The following is a 25,105-nucleotide window of genomic DNA, read 5'->3' as shown; positions in this document are numbered from 1 at the left end:
TCTAAATGTTCTAAATTGGTTCCAGGCTGTCAACCTCATATTCTTATCAAAGGGTGGGGAATTGTTGCCATTTTCCTCTGGGTTTATACAAGGGTATGGAGGTTTTGAAACTGGGGGTTGAATAGTTGGCACTTCCAAGATGAGCAGGATCCAAGGAGTCAGCAGCGTTCTTGGAGAGAGGGGGCCAAGGAAATAAAGCGCTTTCACACACTGTAAATTCCTGAATCTGCCCATGCCCTCTCTCCTTCCAATGTGCATCCTACAGAGCACATGCCCGTTGCCATAGAGGACTCACCAACAGACGCACTCGAGCACGCAAGAGAGGTGAGTTTGGAATTAGGCAACCATTAAAATTGAAGTAAAAGTGCATAATATAATACGTGTTCAAGGTGTTCAGTATATTTGTAATTCGCACGCATTAACACCCACATACAGTACATACAGGTGAGAGGAGATGCGCAAACAGCCATGTCTAGCGAAACGGAGTAACAGGATACACACTTATGGCTAGCCAAGAATTATCGTGGGAGTGGCGACTCATACACAGAGCGAGACAAACAAAACGTCAAACGGGTTTCCTTCTCGAGATCAAGTGACACATGGCACTTTACCTGTAGACGTTTGAGGAATTCGAATGGTCTGCATTTATTTTTATTAATTGGACAAAGTTAAATGTAAAAAAAAAAATATACATATATATATCAGGACTGTGGTAAACCTGTAATTAAAACGTTATTATACTGTAGTTTTTCCGACTAAACCGTGGGAAGACGTGAAAAGCACAGGACAATCATTACATCTGCGCGCTGGTTGGAAAGTTGGCTATCGCAGCAGGTGCAGCCACCAAACCGGTGAGTCATTTGCAAGTAATTTATAAATGTTTTACCTGACCATGAACTAAATGTCTATTATAAAGTCAATGTATGTATACTGAACAAAAATTTAAACTCAACATGCAACAATTTCTAAGATTTTACTGAGTTACAATTCATATGAGGAAATCAGTCAATTGAAATAAATTCATTAGGCCCTAATCTATGGATATCACATGACTGAGAATACAGATATGCATCTGGTGGTCACAGATACCTTTTTAAAAAAGTAAGGGCGTAGATCAGAAAACCAGTCAGTATCTGGTGTGACCACCATTTGCCTCATGCAGCGCCACACATCTCCTTCACATAGAGTTGATCAGGCTGTTGATTGTGGCCTGTGGAATGTTGTCTCACTCTTCAATGGCTGTACGAAGTTGCTGGATAATGGCGGGAACTGGAACACGCTGTTGTACACGTTGATCCAGAGCATCCCAAATATGCTCAATGGGTGACATGTCTGGTGAGTATGCAGGACATGGAAGAACTGGGACATTTTCAGCTTCCAGGAATTGTGTACAGATCCTTGCAATATGGGGCCGTGCATTATCATGCTGAAACATGACGTGATGGCGGCGGATGAATGACAGTGGGCCTCAAGATCTTGTCACGGTATCTCTGTGCATTCAAATTGCCATTGTTAAAATGCAATTGTGTTCGTTGTCCGTAGCTTATGCCTGCCCATACCATAACCCAGCCGCCACCATGGGGCACTCTTTTCACAACGTTGACATCAGCAAACCACTTGCCCACACGACACCATACACGTGGTCTGCGGTTGTGAGGCCGTTGGACTTACTGCCAAATTCTCTAAAACAATGTTGGAGGTGGCTTATGGTAGAGAAATTAACATTCTAATGTCTGTCAAAAGCTTGGGTGGACATTCCTGCAGTCAGCATGCAAATTGCATGCTCCCTAAACTTGAGACATCTGTGGCATTGTGTTGTGTGACAAAACTGCGCATTTTTATAGTGGCCTTTTATTGTCCCCAGCACAAGGTGCACCTGTGTAATGTTCATGTTGTTTAATCAGCTTCTTCATATGCCACATCTGTCAGGTGGATGGATTAACTTGGCAGGAGAAATGCTCACTAACAGGGATGTAAACGATTTGTGCACAACATTTTAGAGAAATACGCTTTTTGTGCGTATGGAACATTTCTGGGATCTTTTATTTTAGCTCATGAAACACGGGACCAACATTTTACATGTTGCATTTATGTTTTTTGTTCAGTGTATTTTCAATGTGTGGCCTAGTTTATTTAGTCATGGGACATTCAAGGCATCCAGCCATGTTCTCCAATAATTTTGTAGCAGCCTACCAAGGGGACCATACTTTTCTAAAATGGGTTGGAAATTATATTTATTTCATCACCATGGTTCGTTTGACACAATTTAAATATTCAAATTACACCATTATGAGACATAACATCTATCAGTATGATGACAGGCAGCCTACTGTATTTACAGTATAACCAGGGAAACATTGATTTAAAAAAAATCTCAAATTTACTGAAATGTATTTTAAAGAACAAATTGACTGGGATATTTTAGTTTGGTTTAATTCAAGTTGTGTTAACAACATTGACAGTAACATGACGTGTTTCTCCCCATCCTTCCCAAAGGACTTCATGGCTCATAAACTCATGTCTGGTTGGTCTGTAAGAAGAAGCTAGGTAATGATTTAAAGGTAGACAAACCTTAAAGGTATATCAAGTGTGTTTGCATAGTTTCAAGTTAAGTATTAGGTTGGCCACAGGAGTCATAAAAAGTTCCCAGTTGATGGCACTGATGAATGGGATGTTGGGATGATGGGAGCTTTCTTCATGAGCCACAAATGTTTGAAGTTAAAGAAAGGACAGTGAAAGGAGGAACAGGGCCAACAGGAACGCTCAAGATATATATAAAAAGCTTATATGGACATAAGGTCACAGACTTGTTCAGCATGGTTGTACGTACGTTCCCGATTGGCCGACGCAACCCCAGTTAATAAGCCTAACCTTTAATTAGGCAGATAAGTCATTGACACCATGAATTCAAAGAATGCTGGGTAGTACAACACATTGCCCATGTGAAGCAACTGTGTAGAAACATTGGAGTGCATTAGAGCACCCTGAATGGAAAGCTGGATTAAAGAGATAAATGTTTGAGGGCTTGAAGAGCGGATGACACATCATTCTTCAGAAAGAAACATGACATGGATGTTGTTTCACCTCCTACTGTTCACATTCCTGGACAGAGTCCTGTCTATGGTTAGAGATGAGGAATGTGAACGATGGTGGAAGGGGAGTAGAGATCTAAGAGGGGGAGGTAAGGAGAGAGATGGTGTATGGAGAGGGGAGAGACAGTAGATGGCAGTCAACCATTCAATTCACCTTAAGTCCTTATGTCTTAAAGCAGATTGTCCACAGACTTCCAGTCATCATGCTAATGCTAGTTAGCATTGTCTCGCAAAACTACCTATAACTTCTTTAATAATGGACACAGAGACATGAAAATGGTATCCACAAGTTCATCTGACTTTGGGGAAGTAGATCCCAAAGTATCCCTTTTAAGACCTTTTGGTTTGACAAAAGAAAAATAGTTTTCTAACAAATTGTGGAAAAGGCAGACGAATTAAGAGGAATGTGAGAAATGTAAGAGCGCAAAAATATGAATAGGGAGAAGGAGACAAGGCAGCTAGCTAGGCACAGTGACATTGTTACCTACCTTTAGCCCATGCAGAGGGAGGCACCTGTCTGTTAATACACTCAATCACTTAATGGCACATGTATATTTAATCACTCTTGTTTTCAGTCTCTCAACTCGGTAACACACAGGAAAGCACATACGAGAACACACGAGCAAGCACACACGCACGCACGCAAACACACACACACATCAAATCAAATTTTATTGGTCACATACACATGGTTAGCAGATGTTATTCCGAGTGTAGCGAAATGCTTGTGCTTCTAGTTTCTACAGTGCAGCAATATCTAACATGTAACCTAACAATTCCACAACAACTACCTTATACACACAAATCTAAGTAAAGGAATGGAATAAGAATATATACATATAAATATATGGATGACCAATGACAAAGCGGCATAGGCAAGATGCAATAGATGGTATAAAATACAGTGTATATACATATGAGATGAGTAATGCAAGATATGTAAACATTATTAAAGTGACTAGTGATATATTTATTAAAGTGGCCAATGATTTCAAGTCTGTATGTAGGCAACAGCCTCTCTGTGTTAGTAAAGGCTGTTTAATAGTCTGATGGCCTTGAGATAGAAGCTGTTTTTCAGTCTCTCGGTCCCAGCTTTGATGCACCTGTACTGACCTCGCCTTCTGGATGGTAGCGGGGTGAACAGGTAGTGGCTTGGCTGGTTGTTATCCTTGATGATCTTTTTGGCCTTCCTGTGACATCGGATGCTGTAGTTGTCATGGAGGGCAGGTAGTTTGCCTCTGGTGATGCGTTGTGCCGACCGCACCACCCTCTGGAGAGCCATGTGATTGTGGGCGGTGCAGTTGCCGTACCAGGCGGCGATACAGCCCGACAGGATGCTCTCAATTGTGCAGCTGTAAAAGTTTGTGAGGATTTTAGGTGACAAGCCACATTTCTTCAGCCTCCTGAGGTTGAAGAGGCGCTGTTGCGCCTTCTCCTTCACACAGTCTGTGTGGGTGGACAATTTCAGTTTGTCCGTGATGTGTACGCCGAGGAACTTAAAACTTGCCAACTTCTCCACTGCTGTCCCGTCGGTGTGGATCGGGGGGTGCTCCCTCTGCTTTTTCCTGAAGCCCACGATCATCTCCTTTGCTTTGTTGATGTTGAGTGAGAAGTTGTTTTCCTGACACCACACTCTGAGTGCCCTCACCTCCTCCCTGTAGGCTGTCTCGTCATTGTTGGTAATCAAGCCTACTACTGTTGTGTCGTCTGCTAACTTGGTGATTGAGTTGGAGGATTGCATGGCCACGCAGTCATGGGTGAACAGGGAGTACAGGAGGGGGCTGAGCACGCACCCTTGTGGGGCCCCAGTGTTGAGGATCAGCAAAGTGCAGATGTTGTTTCCTACCTTCACCACCTGGGGGCGGCCCATCAAGAAGTCCAGGACCCAATTGCACAGGGCGGGGTTGAGACCAGGGCCTCAAGCTTAATGATGAGCTTGGAGGGTACTATGGTGTTGAATGCTGAGCTATAGTCAATGAACAGCATTCTTACATAGGTATTCCTCTTGTCCAGATGGGATAAGGCACTGTGCAGTGCAATGGTGATTGCATCGTCTGTGAACTATTGGGGCACTAGGCAAATTGAAGTGGGTCTAGGGTGACAGGTAAGGTGGAGGTGATATGATCCTTGACTGGTCTCTCAAAGCACTTCATGATGACAGAAGTGAGTACTATGGGGCGATAATCATTTAGTTCAGTTACCTTTGCCTTCTTGGGTACAAAAACAATAGTGGCCATCTTGAAGCATGTGGGGACAGCAGACTGGGATAGGGAGAGATTGAATATCTCTGTCAACACACCAGCCAGCTGGTCTGTGCATGCTCTGAGGACGTGGCTAGGGATGTCGTCTTGGCCGGCAGCCTTGCGATGGTTAACACGTTTAAATGTCTTACTCACGTCGGCCACGGAGAAGCAGAGCCCACAGTCCTTGGTAGCGGGCCGTGTCGGTGGTACTGTGTTATCCTCAAAGCGGGTAAAGAAGGTGTTTAGCTTGTCTGGAAGCAAGATGTCAGTGTCCACGACGTGGCTGGTTTTCCCTTTGTAGTCCGTGATTGTCTGTAGACCCTGCCACATACGTCTCGTGTCTGAGCCGTTGAATTGCGACACCACTTTGTCTCTATACTGACATTTCGCTTCTTTGATTGCCTTGCGGAGGGAATAACTACACTGTATGTATTCGGCCATATTCCCAGTCACCTTTCCATGGTTTAGTGTGGTGGTTCGCGCTTTCAGTGTTGCGCAAATGCCGCCATCTATCCACGGTTTCTGGTTAGGGTAGGTTTTAATAGTCACAGTGGGTACAACATCTCATATGCACTTCCTTATAAACTCACTCACTGACTATGTCAATACTATTCTCTGAGGCTACCCGGAACATGTCCCAGTCCGCATAATCAAAACATTCTTGAAGCGTGGATTCCGATTGGTCAGGCCAGTGTTGAATAGTCCTTAGCACCGGTGCATCCTGTTTGAGTTTCTGCCTATAGGAAGGGAGGAGCAAAATGGAGTTGTGGTCAGATTTGCTGAAAGGAGGGCAGGGGAGGGCCTTGTATGCATCGTGAAAGTTAGAGTAGCAGTGATCCCGTGTTTTTCCAGCGCAAGTGCTACAGTCAATATGCTGATAGAATGTAGGTAGCCTTGTTCTTAAATTTGCTTTGTTAAAATCCCCAGCTACAATAAATGCAGCCTCAGGATATATGGTTTCCAGTTTGGGGGATATACACGGCTGTGACAATAACCAAGGAGAATTTCCTTGGGAGATAAAACGGTCGGCATTTGATTGTGAGGAGTTCTAGGTCAGGTGAACAAAAGGACTTGAGTTCCTGTATGTTGTTACAATTACACCATGAGTTGTTAATCATGAAACATACACCTCCACCCTCACGTGAGTGTGTCAGTGAGGGTTGTCCTTAGTGTGGGGCAGTGGTGAAAAAGTACCCAATTGTCATACTTGACTAAAAGTAAAGATACTGTAATAGACAATGACTCAAGTAAAAGTGAAAGTCACCCAGTAAAATACTACTTGAGTAAAAGTCTAAAAGTATTGGGTTTTAAATATACTTAAGTATCAAAAGTAAATGTAATTGCTAAAATATACTTAAGTATCAACTGTAAAAGTATAAATAATTTCAAATTCCTTATATTTACCAAACCAGACAGCACAATTTTTTATTTATTTTTATTTTATTTTTTGTATTTAAGGAAAACCAGGGGCACGCTCCAACACTGACAATTTACAAACAAAACATTTGTGTTTAGTGAGTCAGCCAGACTAGGAATGTTCTCTTGATAAGTGTGTGAATTGGACAATTTTCCTGTCCTGCTAAACATTCAAAATGTAACCAGTACTTTTGGGTGACAGGGAAAATGTATGGATTAAAATGTACATTCTTTTCTTTAGGAATGTAGTGAAGTAAAAGTACAAGTTGTCAAAAAATATAAATAGTAAAGTACAGGTACCTCAAAAAGTACTTTAAAGTACTTTACACCACTGGTGTCGGGGTGTGGTTTGGTACTGTACCATGCAGGGCTGGAGTCTGTATCAGTGTTATCTAAACCTCATTACATGAAGCATGATACACGACAGATGGTTGAAGGAATTCATTAAATATACAACCTCCCTACTACTCTCTTGTCTCTCGCTCTCAAAGGCATGCAGCACACACACACACACACCACTCGGTAAGGATTCAATATTTAAATGTTTCATTTTTCTGTCATCAAAAGGAAGCCTATAGATTGTGATGTCCATGATCTTGACAAGACATCACCTTTAGAGGTTGATGTGACTACATTATTCAATGGGCTCTGACCACAGTCCTACTCTCATACATATGGTATGGATTCCATTTTGTATTTGTCTATGCTCAGCTAGAATAAAGAAGTAGTTATGATTACATCATAAAACAGACCAGGAAGTAGGCAACAGTTCCAGGCATTTGACACACTGCTATTCATTTGGTTCCCAATGCAGATCATCTTAACGAATCTTTAGGTCTTAATCCTTCTTAATCTCATTCCAGATGTTTAGGACAGTGTTGTCATTGAGAGTGTGGCATCTATGTATCAAACGTTTCACATTGTTCTTGTAAAATACAGAAGGTTGAAACAAGATTTGGCTGCATTTTGTTTCACCTTTTCTCTCAAGTGCGCTAGTTGCAGTATCTTTTTGTTTTGACGTGACCTCATGATGTTTCCATGAAAGCATAACAAGTCCAACATGCAAACCACAGAGTGAGTTAACAATTTAGTAGCAACTTCAGCTTTTGAACGCTTCCTCAAAATCTAACATGTACTAAATTGTAATTATAATCTAATAGTTGATTCTGTAGCTGCCATGAGATGTATTTTGTAAATAATGAATTGCAGTGAAAGAATGAATAAAGGCCTTTACATAACATCTGTCCATTCTCTCGTACCCTTCCTCTCTCTCTCTCTCTCTCTCTCTCTCTCTCTCTCTCTCTCTCTCTCTCCCTCCCTCACCCTTGCTCTCCCTTCCCCTCTCCGTCAGATGATCACCACTCCTCCTCACTCCCCTCGTCTCCCAGGCTCCCCGTCATATCTGGGAGGCCGCTGCGTCCCATGTCCGGCCCCCCCACCCTCCTCCCCTTGCCCCTCCCCTCCCTCCTCTCCCTCCTCTGGAGGGGTGACACTACGTCGGATCCCCTCCTACTGTCTCACACACAATCTGGACCACCTCCGCAGGCACAGCTGGCAGCCTGGAGCCATGATGTATGGCTGCCCCCCGCAGTACCAGCAACGCAGGTAGGGGGCACACTAACGACCAATACTTACAAGTCCGGTGGTCAACAACCTGCTTTAGGTACAAGACTACAAGTTGCTCGTAGAGACAGATCTAGGATCAGCTTAACTCCCCCAAATCCTAACCTTTATCATTAGGGCGGGGAAACCCAAAACTGACCTCACATCAGTGTCGAGGGTAGAGGCTAATGGTGAAGGGCAACATCTTACGAGTTCCAACCCAACTTTGCTCAATAGTGACTTTTATCGCAAACTTACACACACACGCACACACTTTTACACACAATTTGCTGCTGCTACTCTCTTTATTTTACTCTTATTATTATTTAACCTGATAACTAGTCACTTTACCCTGCCTTCATGTACATATTTACCTCAAATAACTCGTACCTTTAAACTGCATTGTTGCTTAAGGGCTCATAATCAAGCATTTCACAGTAAAGTCTACACCAGTTGTATTCGGCGCATGTGACAAACAAAATTTGATTTAGATTTGAGAGTGAGATAGTGATTTGAGTTAAATTCATACCTTGCAACTCAACCATGTTCCTGGAGGGCTGCGAGAATTTAGGAGTGCTGTGTAGGATTATGCTAGCTATGTTCTAATATTTAGTTTAGGGAATGGCTGATCTAAGACCAGTGCTACCAGTATATAACTTACCACACATATAGTCAATGCTGTTGTTATCTCTGGCATTCCTGCTCTAACTGCTGGTGTTCTTATCAGTGCTGTTTTAGCTGGCCCTCTCCTACTCTTTTATTTGCTAATCTCTTCTGCTCGTAAATTCACTGGGCATGGCAATGTTCTTTCCCCTCTCTCTGTCTTTGTCTGTCCTTTATCTATCGTTCTTTTTCCCACCCATTTATCCAAGATGTTGGCAACAATTTAGAATCCTTTAATTTTTTGAATATTAAAAAAAATTCACTAACCCTTCCACTCCTCCCCTGATTGGAGTAAACAAATTAACAACAACACTTCTACTTCCAGCTTATACTATCAGGAATCAATGTAACACCCAGATGCAGACACGTCAAATTGACAATGGTTTAATATTCCAACAGGGGCAGCAGGCAGGGGTCAGTAAAGGTGGGGCAATGGTACCAGACGGCAGGCAGGCTCAGGGTAGGCAGAGGTCAACAATCCAGAGGTGGTGCAAAGGTACAGATTGGCAGGCAGGCTCAGGGTCAGGGGCTGGTTGACTTGACAAACAAGACGAACTGGCAACGGACAAACAGAGAACACAGGTATAAATACACAGGGGATAATGGGGAAGATGGGCGACACCTGGAGGGGGGTGAAGACAATCACAAGGACAGGTGAAACAGATCAGGGTGTGACAGTACACCTCCCCTCTAGGGGCGCCACTTGGCGTCCTACCTGGGCGTATACCTGGTTGACCGTGGTGTCGGCGTTGAAACCCCGCGATGAGGATTGGGTCCAGGATGTCCCTGGCGGGGACCCAGCACCTCTCCTCCGGGCCATAACCCTCCCAGTCAACCAGGTACTGGAACCCCCTGCCCCGAGGTTGAACCTTCAGGAGATGCCTCACCGTGTAAGCCGATTGGCCGCCGATGAGACGGGGAAGAGGGGTGGGCCTGGAAACAGGAGACAAAGGGTTGTGAGACATAGTTTGACTCTGGACACATGAAAGGTGGGATGTATACGAAGGGTACGGGGCAACAGAAGATGAACAGGGGCTAATAATCTTGGAGATGGGCCGATAAACCAGGGGGAGAATTTGCGGGATTCCACCCAGAGGGGCAGATCACGGGTGGATAGCCATACCTTCTGCCCGAGACGATATCGGCGATCCGCTTGTCGTCAATACCTGTAGGTGGTCTTGAGGAGGGCTGTCTGGGCTCTCCTCCAGGTACAACGACAGCGGCGGACAAACATCTGGGCAGAAGGTACACCGACCTTTTCCTCCTGCTCAGGGAAGAGCGGGGGCTGATACCCCAGGGAACACTCAAACAGAGATAGGCCCGTGGCAGAGCAGGGAAGGGTGTTGCAGGCGTACTCGACCCATACCTGCTGCTGACTCCAGGAGGTGGGGTTGGCGGAGACCAGACAGCGCAGAGTAGTCTCAAGATCCTGGTTGGCTCGCTCCGACTGGCCATTGGACTGGGGGTGGAACCCAGAGGACAGACTGGCCGACAACCACCCAATGAGGGCGCAAAACGCCTTCCAGAACCGGGACGAGAACTGAGGCCCCTGGTCGGAGACCATGTCCACGGGCAGTCCATGGATCCGGAAGACGTGCTGCACCATGAGCTGGGCCGTCTCCTTGGCCGAGGGTAGTTTGGGGAGAGGAATGAAGTGAGCGGTCTTGGAAAACCGGTCGACCACAGTCAGGATGGCAGTGTTGCCCTCAGACGGGGGGAGACCCGTGACGAAGTCCAGAGATATGTGGGACCAGGGATGGTGAGGGACAGGAAGTGGTTGCAGAAGACCAGCCGGAGCTTGCAGAGGAGTCTTATTCTGAGCACAGACCGTGCAGGCGGAGACAAACGCGCCGACATCCAGAACCATCGTAGGCCACCAAAAGCACTGTCGCACGAAGGCCAGGGTCCAATAGGAGCCCGGGTGGCAGGCAAGCCTGGAGGAATGAGCCCACTCCAGGACCGCAGAGCGGACAGCGTCAGGCACAAACATCCGATTATCAGGGCCCCCCCCAGGGTTCGGCTGGGACCGCTGCGCCTCCTGGACCTGTTTCCCTATACCCCAGCTGAGTGCCGTCAGCTGAGGTATATGGGAAGGATGGTCTCGGGCTCCGGGGTGGTACCCGTGGGGCTATAGTGGCGGGACAGTGCATCCGGCCTGACATTCTTGGATCCTGGCCGGTAAAAGAAGGAGAAGTTGAAACGTGTGAACAGCAGGGCCCATCTGGCTTGCCTGGAATTGAGGTGCTTGGCGGTGTGGAGATACTCCAGATTCTTGTGGTCGGTCCACATGATGAATGGGTGTTCCGCCCCCTCCAGTCAGTGCCTCCATTCCTCCAACACCATCTTCACCGCGAGAAGCTCACAATTCGCCACATCGTAGTTCTTTTCCATGGTGTTGAGGCGGTGGGAGAAGAAGGCGCAGGGATGTAGCTTGAGGTCCAGAGCAGAACGCTGGGACAGGACTTCCCCCACTCCGACATCAGAAGCATTGGCCTCCACCACGAACTGACGGGAAGGGTCCGGATGAACCAAGATGAAGCGATGTTTGAGGTCCCAGAACGCCTGGTCAGCAGCTGGAGACCACGCGAACGGAACCTTCGGCGGGGTGAGTTTATTTATTTTATATTTATTTCACCTTTTATTTAACTTCTATGGGCTAGGTGGGACACTAGCCCATATTTCACTGCGGGACACAGCCAGTGAAATATCAGGGCGGCAAATTCAAAAACAACAAAACAACAAAATGTCATAATTCAACTTTCTCAAACATACAACTATTTTACACCTTTTTAAAGATACACTTCTCCTTGATGTAACCACATTGTCCCATTTCAAAAAGGCTTTACAGCGAAAGCAAAACATTAGATTATGTTAGGAGAGTACATAGACAAAAATAATCACACAGCCATTTTCCAAGCAAGGACATGTGTCAAAAAAAAAAAACACAGCTAAACGAAGCACTAACCTTTGACAATCTTCATCAGATGACACTCCTAGGACATTATGTTACACAATACATGTATGTTTTGTTCAATAAAGTTCATATTTATATCCAAAAACAGCATTTTACATTGGCGCGTGATGTTCAGAAAATGTATTCCCACCAAAGCGTCCGGTGAATGTGCACATCAATTTACAAAAACACTCATCATAAACATTGACAAAATATATAACAATTATTTAAAGAATTATAGATAGACTACCCCTGGATGCAACCACTGTGTCAGATTTTAAAATAGCTTTACGGAGAAAGCACATTTTTCAATATTCTGAGTACATAGCTCAGCCATCAAGGTGAGCTATTCAGACACCCGCCAAGTTCGGGGCAACCGAAACTCAGAATTAGTATTAGAAATATTCTCTTACCTTTGCTGATCTTCGTCAGAATACACTCCCAGGACTGCTACTTCCACAAGAAATGTTGATTTTGTTCGAAATAATCCATATTTATGTACAAATACCTCAGTTTTGTTTGTGCGTACAGATCACTTATCCAAAGGCATAACGCGCGAGCGCGGAACGAGAGACGAAAAGTCCAAATGTTCCATTACCGTACTTAGAAGCATGTCAAACGCTGTTTAAAATCAATCTTTATGGTATTTTTTATGTAAAATTGCAATAATATTCCAACCGGACAATAGCGTATTCATTCAAGAAGAAAAAGAAGGAACGGCGTGCTCGTGTGACCGCGCCTATCCAATCCCTTTGTTGCCAGGCAGATCACTCAGTAACTGAGCTCCTATACTCTGCCCAGTGACAGGAGAAGGCTCAAACCACTTTCTGAAGGCTTTAGACAGCCAATGGAAGTCTTAGGAAGTGCAACGTCCCCCACAGACACTGTAGCTTCGATAGAGAATCAAAAGAAGAACTACAATTCTCAGACTTTCCACTTCCTGCTTAGATTTTTCTCAGGTTTTTGCCTGCCATATGAGTTCTGTTATACTCACAGACACCATTCAAACAGTTTTAGAAACTTCAGAGTGTTCTCTATCCAAATCTACTAATAATATGCATATTCTAGTTTCTGGGCCAGAGTTGTAACCTGTTTTACATTGGGTACGTTTTTCTTCTGGCCGTGAAAATACTGCCCCCTAGCCCAGACAGGTTAACCAGCTAGGTCAGTTGCGAACAAGTTCTCATTTACAACTGCGACCTGGCCAAGATAAAGTATAGCAGTGCGACAAGAACTACAACAGAGTTACACATAAACAAATGTACAGTCAATAACACAAAAGAAAAATAGAAAGATCTATGTACAGTGTGTGCAAATCTAGAAGAGTAGGGAGGTAGGCAATAAAAAGGCCATAGAGGCGAAAATAATTACAATTTAGCATTAATACTGGAGTGATATATGTGCAGATGATGATAGAGATACTGGAGTGCAAGTACAGATATTGGAGTGCAAAAGAGCGTGTGCTGACTTCAGGCAATGGGCGTGGCAGAACGGGCTCCAGCCCATGATGGCACCAGTAGACCAGTTAATGAGGGGATTGTGTCGCTGGAGCCAGGAGAATCCCAGTACCACATGAATCTGAGGGGACTTGATGAGCAGGAACTGGATAGCCTCGCTGTGGTTCCCTGACACACGTAGGTTGATGGGAGTGGTGTTGTGGGTGACGCCCGTCCAGCGCTCTAACGTCCATGGGAATGGAGAGGGGCTGAGTGGGGATGTTCAGCTCGGACACCAGGGTAGCGTCCAAAAAGCTCTCGTCAGATCCAGAGTCAATGAGAACCCGGAGAGATTTGGACTGGTCTCCCCACAGCAGAATGGCATGAAAAGGGGTGCGAGCAAGGGAAGCAGGAACGTTCTCCATATGGCCCACCAGAGTACCCGCTCCTACCGGTGAGCCTGTTTTTTTTTAAGGATGAGAAACAGCATCCACACAACACCAACACACTCATACAGGTGAAAGCAGCTCACAATACGGTAATTACAAAATGTTTCCACTTTCCAAACATACTATCGAACCACCCAGTCAGTGAGGTATCCACCCCAGAGGTCTCTGCTAACTCATGAGCTAATGTGGTTAAACCGGCCAGGGCCTTGGTCACTGATCCATCTGGAGCTGTGCTATTAGGAATAAACGTACAACAATGAACCCCTATCATTCTACATACCCCGACCTTTTCTGCCAATACCATATTGAGAGCCAGCCTATTTTGACAGGTCATGAGGGAGGTGGCGGATAATTGGTCAGAGAACCCCTTTACTGCATCCCCGGTTTCATTCATGAATCTCTGTTGATTATAATAGATGTCATTAATCCAATCCACATTTGTATTTATTGTCAACTACCAAAAGAACGTAGTGGTAAAGTCTTCACCTATTTGGTTCATAGCTTTGTATTAATCTGTAACTTCCCTGGGGATGCCAATAGCATCCATCTAGACAAATCTACTCCCATCCTGGTCAAAACTCCTCCTGTGCCTACTTTAGCCTCCTATAACTGCCCTCTGATGACTAACTCGAACTGGTTGGACCAATAACAGTGGGGCGCAAGTTCCTAACCACCCTTTTGGTAGTGTCTGTCGTATGCGTCCTTTGCTGGTACAAGCCCACCATACATCAGTTATAGGTGCTGTGAGGTTAAGAATTTTGTCCTGTACTTCCAAACCTAAGTCAGTCACATTAACTATTGCATTACAGCCATTAAAATCACCTAAGTTCTCGGTGCCATTCTTGTATCTATAACACTGGTACTCATCAGGAGTTAAAGTGAACCGAGGTGGGTTGGCCGAGTACTTCAATCTGGCCAACCCAATCCCTGTAAAGTTATCTGCTTCCCCAGGAAATTGTTTAATGTTTACCTTAAACCCTACATCTTGACCTTCTTTGACTCCTATTCTGTAAGTCACTCATCCTTGATGGTCAGTGTATTATATAGTTAATCTTTTACTTCTTATCAATGACAGCAGCGTCGTATAATTAGTACTGGAAGGTGGTGGATCTGAATGTATCAGAAAGATTACCAAGACTATGATGCAGCTCAGAGTCCCTAATATTCCCAAAAACTGCCAACTCTCTCCTGCCCTTAGTCGGTCTGCTAAGTACCACCCCATACTCACACTTCTAGGAGCACACACAGTGATGAACGGTCAGGATAGGGGATCTTCGTTAAGGAGGTAACCCCCGGACCCTGTTTGGTACTCGGTTCTTCTCCTAACTCTGTGTGTGATCAGCAGTGCTTGTATGTGTACATACCTTTTTGCAGTGGGTAACATGGACCCAAGTGACTCTCTCAGCTATTCTAATGGCAAAGGCGGTGGTTTAACAGAACCTGGTATGGGCCTTCCAAACGGGGCTGCTTCCAGTCTTTTCTCCTCGGGGACTGGATCCTCACCCAGTCTCCTGGTTGGATTGAGTGAATCACCTTCTCCTGTTATTCACCTGTTGGACACAAAATCTTGGACATACGGGTTTGGTTAACCTGTTTGGTATAGGGGGCAGTATTGAGAATTTTGGAAAAAATATGTTCCCATTTTTAACGGCCTCCTACACCAACTCAGAAGCTAGAATATGCATATTATTGTTCAGGTTTGGATAGAAAACACTCTGAATTTTCTAAAACTGTTTGAATGGTGTCTGTGAGTATAACAGAACTCCTATGGCAGGCAAAAACCTGACAAGGCTTCAAGCAGGAAGTACCCTGTCTGACAAGGAGTCGTGCGTCTTACCTCTTTTTATTGAAAAGTAAGGATCTTAGCTGTAACGTGACAATTCCCAGGGCTCCAATAGGCTCTCAGAGCCCGCGAAATAACTGAAGGTTTACGAGGGAACCTCAGGTTGAAATATATTATCGCCTTTTGTAAGTGGATGCTCGGAGGACCTTTCAATGATGCGCGTGCATGAGTCGCTTCTGAGGAGAAATTTTATTCGGCTGTTTAGGCTCAATGCATACTCCCGGTCGGAATATTAACACTTCTCTATGACATAAATGGCATAAAAATTGGTTTTAAACAGCGGTTGACATGCTTCGAAGTACGGTAATGGAATATTTAGACATTTTTGACACGCCAATGCGCCATGCGCGACACCGCGAAAAAGCATTCTAGAACTCACGAACAAAACGTCGCTGTTGGAACATAACGATGGATTATTTGGGACCAAACCAACATTTGTTATTGAAGTAGAAGTCCTGGCAGTGTATTCTGATGAAGAACAAGCAAGGTAAGAACATCTTTCTTATAGGAAATGTGATTTTGGTGGATGCTGACCTGGGTGGGTATCTAAATAGCTAGCCCTGTAATGCCGGGCTATGTACTTAGATTATTGCAAAATGTGCTTCATCCGAAAAGCTATTTTAAAATCGGACATATCGAGTGCATAGAGGGGTAATGTATCTATAATTCTTAAAATAATTGTTATGCTTTTTGTGAACGTTTATCGTGAGTAATTTAGCAAACTGTTAGTAAATTCACCGGAAGTTTGCGGTGGTTATGCTTTTTCTGAACGTCACATGCTAATGTAAAAAGCTGGTTTTTGATATAAATATGAACTTGATTGAACAGACATGCATGTATTGTATAACACAATGTCCTAGGTGTGTCATCTGATGAAGATCATAAAAGGTTAGTGCTGCATTTAGCTGTGGTTTGGGTTTATGTGACATGATATGCTAGCTTGAAAAATGGCTGTGTGATTATTTCTGGCTGGGTACTCTGCTGACATAATCTAATGTTTTGCTTTTGTTGTAAAGCCTTTTTGAAATCGGACAGTGGGGTTAGATTAACGAGATTCTTGTCTTTAAATAGCTGTGAAATAGTCATATGTTTGAGAAATTGAAGTTATAGCATTTCTAACGATTCAAAAATCGCGCCACTGGATTTCAGTGGCTGTTACGTAGGTGGGACGAGTTCGTCCCACATGTACTAGAGAGGTTAACAAACAGTCTTCTCATGTGTTCTGCTAGTACATCTTCAACTTCTATGTCTATCTGTTCTGGTCTTCCTAACTCTGGCATTCTATATGGTTTACCTTATTTAAAGAAATAGATCCTAGTAAACCAACTCTAGGGATAATATCTGGACCTAATATTTTAGCTACCATAATCGTGTCCGCCAAGTAAGTTGGGAATGCTTATTATACATTTTTTTTAAGTAGTTCGTTATCCCATAGGCCACAAAGTCTTTCCTAACCTGCAGTGTTTCCTAACCTGCTCTAACACCTGCTCTACCATCCTTCCTTCCTGTTGACACATGGCTCTGCCCATGTGTCAATATTGCCACATATACAAACAGGGACTAAGGTAGGCTGATACTATCTGTTCCTTTATTATGAGCCTCACACTTACAAATAGCTAACTTTTCTGGCAAAAGTACAGCATCTAATAGATTCAAAATCAACTGAGCATGTGTAATATGTATACGTCTAATGCAAGTTTAGATCCTACCCCCAAAACCATGAATAAAGACTACTGACCTTATTCTTGCAGCTGAGAATTCAATGTAGGTTGGATCTCGTCACCGTTTCTGTCACATACCAATTCGCCACCGGACTATAAAGAACCCTCAGTCTGGGGCCAGGTCTTTAATCTACGGATATCTCATCCGCCCGTGCACGGTTTCGGTGTCTCCATGGAACGACAGAAAAATATATTGAGGTCCGGCCTCGAAGGACCAAGCTGTCACGAGAATTTTCAATCCCAATGATAATAACTAACAATCAATTAAGCTTTGACCAATCCCCGAGGTTTGTAAGACCCTGGGTTTAATAATAATTAGGCAAAGACTCAGCTTATGCAAAAGGTCCGTACAGTTTATTCAGAGAACGTTCTGAAATCAAAAATGCAAACACAGTCTTTATAACACACACACAAACAAGTTCAAATCTTAAGCTACACCTTGCTCAGACAGTCGGTGTTTTTCCACTATACAGATACATTGTTTCTTTAATCTGCAACATGTTTCATACTCTTCTGCAAGCCTAACAGTTTCTCCACTCCACGGGTGGAGACAGAATGTCCTGTAAGGAACACAGTAGTACAACTTGTCTGTCGATAGCTCCTCTTATCATTTGTTTCACACTTGCACCCTGCTTACATACTAAAAAGGAGCAAAAGGTCCTTGTTCTAATTCTGACTAAAACTAGACACATCATCAGATTATAGTTTTATGATTCAAATACATTTCATACAATTATATGGTTTCAGGGTAGAATTCTTTAGTCATTACTTTAAACATATAAATTCCATTATCAGTTAGCTAATCCAAATGTATCATTTTTACAAGGCTAATTGATCATTAGAAAACCCTTTTGCAATTAGCTGAAAACGGTTGTCCTGATTTAAAGAAGCAATAAAACTGGCCTTCTTTAGACTAGTTGAGTATCTAGAGCATCAGCATTTGTGGGTTCGATTACCAGCTGAAAATGGCCAGAAACAAAGACATTTCTTTTGAAACTCGTCAGTCTATTCTTGTTCTGAGAAGTGAAGGCTATTCCATGCGAGAAATTGCCAAGAAACTGAAGATCTCATACAACGCTGTGTACTACTCTCTTCACAGAACAATGTAAACTGGCTCTAACCAGAATAGAAAGAGGAGTGAGAGGCCCGGTGCACCACTGAGCAAGAGGACAAGTACAGTTGAAGTCAGAAGTTTACATACACTTAGGTTGGAGTCATTAAAACCCTTTTTTCAACCACTCCACAAATTTCTTGTTAACAAACTATAGTTTTGGCAAGTCGGTTAGGACATCTAATTTGTGCATGACACAAGTAATTTTTCCAACAATTGTTTACAGACATATTATTTCACTTATCATTCACTGTATCACAATTCCAGTGGGTCAGAAGTTTACATACACTAAGTTGACTGTGCCTTTAAACAGCTTGGAAAATTCCAGAAAATAATGTAATGGCTTTAGAAGCTTCTGATGGGCTAATTGACATCATTTGAGTCAATTGTAGGTGTACCTGTGGATGTATTTCAAGGCCTACCTTCAAACTCAGTGCCTCTTTGCTTGACATCATCGGAAAATCAAATGAAATCAGCCAAGACTTCAGAAAAAAAAATTGTATACCTCCAGAAGTCTGGTTCATCCTTGGGAGCCATTTCCAAACGCCTGAAGGTACCACGTTCATCTGTACAAACAATAGTACGCAAGAATAAACACCATGGGACCACACAGCCGTCATACCGCTCAGGAAGGAGACGCATTCTGTCTCCTAGAGATTAACGCACTTTGGTGCGAAAAGTGCAAATCAATCCCAGAACAACAGCAAAGGCCCTTGTGAATATGCTGGAGAAAACAGGTACAAAAGTATCAATATCCACAGTAAAACGAGTCCTATATCAACATAACCTGAATGGCCGCTCAGCAAGGAAGAAGCAACTGCTCCAAAACTGTCATAGAAAAGCCAGACTACGGTTTGCAACTCCACATGGGGACAAAGATCGTACTTTTTGGAGAAATGTCCTCTGGTTTGATGAAACAAAAATAGAACTGTTTGGCCATAATGACCATTATGTTTGGAGGAAAAAGGGGGAGGCTTGCAAGCCGAAGAACACCATCCCAACTGTGAAGCACGGGGGTGGCAGCCTCATTTTGTAGGGGTGCTTTGTTGCCGGAGGGACTGGTGCACTTCACAAAATAGATGGCATCATGAGGAAAGACAATTATGTGGATATATTGAAGCAACATCTCAAGACATCAGTCAGGAAGTTGAAGGTTAGTCATAAATGGGTCTTCCAAATGGACAATGACCCCAAGCATACTTCCAAAGTTGTGGCAAAATGGCTTAAGGACCAGAAAGTCAAGGTCTTGGAGTGGTCATCACAAAGCCCTGACCCCAATCCCATAGAAAATTTGTCGGCAGAACTGAAATAGCATGTGCGAGCAAAGAGGCCTACAAACCTGACTCAGTTACACCAGCTCAGTCAGGAGGAATGTGCCAAAATTCACCCAACTTATGGTGGGAAGCTTGTGGAAGGCTACCTGAAACGTTTGACCCAAGTTAAACAATTTAAAGGCAATGCTACCAAATACTAATTGAGTGTATGTAAACTTCTGACCCTCTGGGAATGTGATGAAAGAAATAAAAGCTGAAATAAATCACTCTACTATTATTCTGACATTTCACATTCTTAAAATAAAGTGGTGATCCTAACTAACCTAAGAAAGGGGAATTTTTACTAGGATTAAATGTCAGAAATTGTGAAAAACTGAGTTTAAATGTATATGTAAACTTCCGACTTTAACTGTACATTAGAGTGTTTAGTTTGAGAAGCAGACGCCTCAAGTCCTCAACTGGCAGCTTCATTAAATAGTACCCGCAAAACACCAGTCTCAACGTCAACAGTGAAGCAGCAACTCTGGGATGCTGGCCTTCTAGGCAGAGTTGCAAAGAAAAAGCCATATCTCAGCCTGGCCAATAAAAAGAAATGATTAAGATGGGCAAAAGAACACAGACACTGGACAGAGGAACTCCCGGAGTCGCCTCTTCACTGTTGACGTTGAGACTGGTGTTTTGCGGGTACTATTTAATGAAGCTGCCAGTTGAGGACTTGTGAGGCATCTGTTTCTCAAACTAGACACTCTAATGTACATGTCCTCTTGCTCAGTTGAGCACCGGGGCCTGTCGCTCTTCTTTCTATTCTGGTTAGAGCCAGTTTACACTGTTGTGTGAAGGGAGTAGTACACAGTGTTGTACGAGATCTTCAGTTTCTTGGCAATTTCTCGCACGGAATAGCCTTAATATCCAACAGAACAAGAATAGACTGACGAGTTTCAGAAGGTCTTTGAAGACCCAGATGCAGACACGTCAAATTGACAATGGTTTAATATTCCAACAGGGGCAGGCAAAAGACACATCAAGGCAGGCAGGGGTCAGTAAACCAGAGGTGGGGCAACGGTACCGGATGGCAGGCATGCTTAGGGTCAGGGTAGGCAGAGGTCAACAATCCAGAGGTGGGTCAAAGGTACAGGTTGGCAGGCAGGGTCAGGGGCAGGCAGAGTGGTCAGGCAGGCGGGCTCAGAGTCAGGACAGGCAAAGGTCAAAACCAGGAGGGCGCGAACAAGAGAGACTGGGAAAAGCAGGAGCTGAGAACAAAAATGCTGGTTTACTTGACAAATAAGATGAACTGGCAACGGACAAACAGAGACCACAGGTATGAATACACAGGGGATAATGGGGAAGATGGGCGACACCTGGAGGGGGGTGGAGACTATCACAAAGACAGGTGAAATGGATCAGGGTGTGACATATAAATTTAGCAACAAAAGAAACGTCCCTTTTTCAGGGCCATGTCTTTCAAAGGTAATTTGTAAAAATCCAAATATCTTCACAGATCTTCATTGTAAAGGGTTTAAACACTGTTTCCCATGCTTCAATGAATCATAAACAATTAATGAACATGCACCTGTGAAACGGTCATTAAGACACTAACAGCTTACAGACAGTAGGCAATTAAGGTCACAGCTATGAAAACTTAGGACACTAAAGAAGCCTTTCTACTAACTCTGAAAAACACCAAAAGAAAGATGCCTAGGGTCCCTGCTCATCTGCGTGAATGTGCCTTAGGCATGCTGCAAGGAGGCATGAGGACTGCAGATGTGACCAGGGCAATAAACTGCAATGTCCGTACTGTGAGACGCCTAAGAAAGCTCTACAGGGAGACAGGACGGACAGATGATCGTCCTCGCAGTGGCAGACCACGTGTAACAACACCTGCACAGGATCGGTACATCTGAACATCACACCTGTGGGACATGTACAGGATGGCAACAACAACTGCCCGAGATACACCAATAATGCACAATCCCTCCATCAGTGCTCAGACTGTCCGCAATAGGCTGAGAGAGTCTGGACTGAGGGCTTGTAGGCCTGTTATAAGGCAGGTCCTCACCAGACATCACCGGCAACAACGTCGCCTATGGGCACAAACCCACCGTCGCTGGACCAGACAGGACTGGCAAAAAGTGCTCTTCACTGACGAGTTGCGGTTTTGTCTCACCAGGCGTGATGGTCGGATTTGCGTTTGTCGTCGAAGGAATGAGCGTTACACCGAGGCCTATACTCTGGAGTGGGATCAATTTGGAGGTGGAGGGTCCGTCATGGTCTGGGCTGTGTGTCACAGCATCATTGGACTGAGCTTGTCGTCATTGCAGGCAATCTCAACTCTGTGCCTTGCAGGGAAGACATCTTCCTCCCTCATGTGGTACCCTTCCTGCAAGCTCATCCTGACATGAACCTCCAGCATGACAATGCCACCAGCCATACTGCTCATTCTGTGCGTGATTTCCTGCAAGACACGAATGTCAGTGTTCTGCAATGGCCAGCGAAGAGCCCGGATCTCAATCCCATTGAGCACGTCTGGGACCTGTTGGATCGGAGGGTGAGGGCTAGGGCCATTCCCCCCAGAAATGTCCGGGAACTTGCAGGTGCCTTGGTGGAAGAGTGGGGTAACATCTCACAGCAAGAACCGGCAAATCTGGTGCAGTCCATGAGGAGGAGATGGACTGCAGTACTTAATGCAGCTAGTGGCCACACCAGATACTGACTGTTACTTTTGATTGACCCCTCCTTTGTTCAGGGACACATTATTCAATCTCCGTTAATCACGTCTGTGGAACATGTTCAGTTTATGTCTCAGTTCTTGAATCTTTTTATGTTCATACAAATATTTACACGTTAAGTTTGCTGAAACTAAACGCAGTTGAAAGTGAGAGGACATTTCTTTTTTGCTTAGTTTACATACTATGTAAATGTTATGGACACAATCTATTTTACAATAGTTAATCTTTTGTTTGTTTTTACTCCTGTCCTTCCTCGACCCCTCCCACCTATTTCTGAAGACCATCCAGTTTGAATTCTATTTGCCTTTTTTTTGTAACTGTGCTGTTTAACAAAAGTTCTGAACCTATATACATTTTACGGACACAGGCTACAATTTGGGGGAGGGAGAGAGGGGACAGAGACAAAGCAGAAGTATAAGTGCAGCCGCCAGCGAATAAAGCCGGGTCATCAACACAATGTACTTGTAACGCCCTGGCCATAGAGAGGGGTTTTTTGTTCTTTATTTTGGTTAGGCCAGGGTGTTACATTGGGTGGGCGTTCTATGTTATTTTTCTAGGTTTTTTGTATTTCTTTGTTTTGGGCCGTGTGTGACTCCCAATCAGGCACAGCTGAAGTTCGTTGTTGTTGATTGGGAGTCACACATAAGGAGCAGGTTTTTCCTTTGGGTTTTGTGGGGGATTGTTTTCTGTTTTGTTCAGTTGGGACCAGACAGGACTGTTTGCTGTCGTTGCTATCAAGTGTTTTGTTTGTAGTGGTTCATTGTTATTAAATGTCAAGATGAACACACAACCTCCGCTGCATCTTGGTTTTCTTGCGACGACGTCCGTTACAGTACTCTCAACAACAAGAAGAGGGTCAAATCACTAAGCTACAGCCTCACACTCTCACAAGCAGGATGACTGACTGCTGCTTTCTCCACTACACCTCTACTCCAATCCTCTCCTCTCCTCTCCTCTCCTATCTACTCAACTACTCTACTGTGACACTACCCTCTCCCCCAGTGTGAGTCTGGAGGGTTTTGACACAGAAGAGATGGAGCGGGTGCTCCTTGGGGCCCTGGAGGGCTTCAGCAGAGGGGGGCGGGACCCTCGCCGAGCCCCCATCACCTCCTATGGCCAGGAGCTGGGCTCTCTGCTGTCACTCACAGAGGAGGAGGCGTGCTGCCAGACCCAGCTCTTCTCCCCATTTGAGGTGAGGCCTAGTCCAGACTGCTAGGATTGAAGCATCAGATGAATTATCCTGTGAATGATGTGTGTGTGTGTGTGTGTGTGTGTGTGTGCGTGCGTGCGCACATGTGAGTGTGATAAATATAATTTGCTGACATGAATGAGATAAAGTAATCTTATTTAGAACGCAGACAGTAACACACACGCACAGTCACATGCACACGTCTCGTGCAAGCAGTGGCAGCACGTCTTGGGTTATTTTGTTGCAAATACACACAGCCACTCACTGATGCTCTTGTCTTTGTTTATTATGGAAAGAGCTTTTCATACACTCTCTCTCTCTCTTTCTCCCTCCTCTCTCTTGCTCTCTCCCCTTTATCTCTGTCTCTCTCTCGCTCGCTCACTCTTTCGCTCGCTCTTTCGCTCGCTCGCTCGCTCGCTCGCTCTATTTCTTTCTCTCTCTATATCTCTCTCTCTCTCTGACACACTGTGGCCCTTGTCTCTTGTCTGTGGTGTGTTTAGGAGCAGTTGTCTCAGCTGCAGGGCTTCAGTGCCTCCGCTCCCTCCCTGTCTGCCAGTCCCAGTCTGCGCCAGCTACCCAAAGCCAACCTCCACCCTCCAACCCACGCACACACTCATACACACTCTCCGACACCTCACACACACCCCTACACACACTCACAAAACCACCAGCATCATCAACATCAGCCTTGCCATCGCTCCTACTCAAACTCCAATTCCATCTCCCAACGCCACTACCAAGGTAGGACAGTAGGACTCTTCATTTGTGAGTGTGTGTGGGGACTCTCCTGTTTTGAAGGGCAGATATTAGTGTGTGTGTGTGTGTGTGTGTGTGTGTGTGTGTGTGTGTGTGTGTTCCTAGCTGTGTGCAGCTATGCGGAAGCCCTCTTCCTGTGTTTGTTCTCACTGGGGGCTGCTGCTGCTGTCGTTAGCCACGGAACAGAAAGCGCTGTGTTCTCAGGATCTCCTATCCCCTCTCTCGCTCTCTTCATTTCACCTTTTGCATGTTCACTATTCATCCTTTCATTCCACGGCATCGGCAGAGATTGTTTTAATCACTCCTTGATGGTCTTTAATCAACTGTCTTCTGTTATTTCATCCTTGTCTTTCTTCATGCGCTTGTTAACTCTTGGTCTCAGCCATCGTTTGGATTAGCTGTGTTTGCCAAGAAGCTGCAGAGCAGAGAGAGAGGTTTGTCACTTATCAGGCGATGCACTTCAAACTATCTGGGATCTTAGGTGTATGTATGTATGTATGTATGTATGTATGTATGTATGTATGTATGTATGTATGTATGTATGTATGTATGTATGGTTTTGAGATAATGGGATGACTAAGTTTGTTTCCTCTGTTTCTGCTTTCTGCCTCTCTTCCTCTCTGTATCTATC

At 44.4% G+C, this 25,105-nt stretch overlaps 1 protein-coding gene across 3 annotated transcripts in view; it reads left to right on the top strand.

The window, feature by feature from the left end:
• The first annotated feature begins 255 nt into the window (after positions 1-255).
• LOC115179745 (rho guanine nucleotide exchange factor 2-like) overlaps positions 256-25,105 on the top strand; it is a 70,300-nt gene continuing 45,450 nt past the window's right edge. Inside the window, exons 1-4 of one of the 3 annotated variants that reach the window (XM_029741465.1) lie at positions 256-324; positions 8,103-8,356; positions 23,532-23,721; positions 24,219-24,459. In XM_029741465.1, the coding sequence (XP_029597325.1) occupies positions 271-324; positions 8,103-8,356; positions 23,532-23,721; positions 24,219-24,459 (739 nt within the window). In that variant the 5' untranslated portion in view covers positions 256-270. Of the gene's footprint in view, positions 325-412; positions 852-8,102; positions 8,357-23,531; positions 23,722-24,218; positions 24,460-24,800; positions 24,909-25,105 lie in introns of those variants that run through there. The other 2 variants (XM_029741472.1, XM_029741489.1) reach the window with 2 other exon arrangements.

The sequence above is a fragment of the Salmo trutta genome, chromosome 3 (assembly GCF_901001165.1).
Source record: "Salmo trutta chromosome 3, fSalTru1.1, whole genome shotgun sequence".
In the NCBI taxonomy this organism is placed as follows: domain Eukaryota; kingdom Metazoa; phylum Chordata; class Actinopteri; order Salmoniformes; family Salmonidae; genus Salmo; species Salmo trutta.
This window is presented reverse-complemented; position numbering and strand designations above follow the sequence as displayed.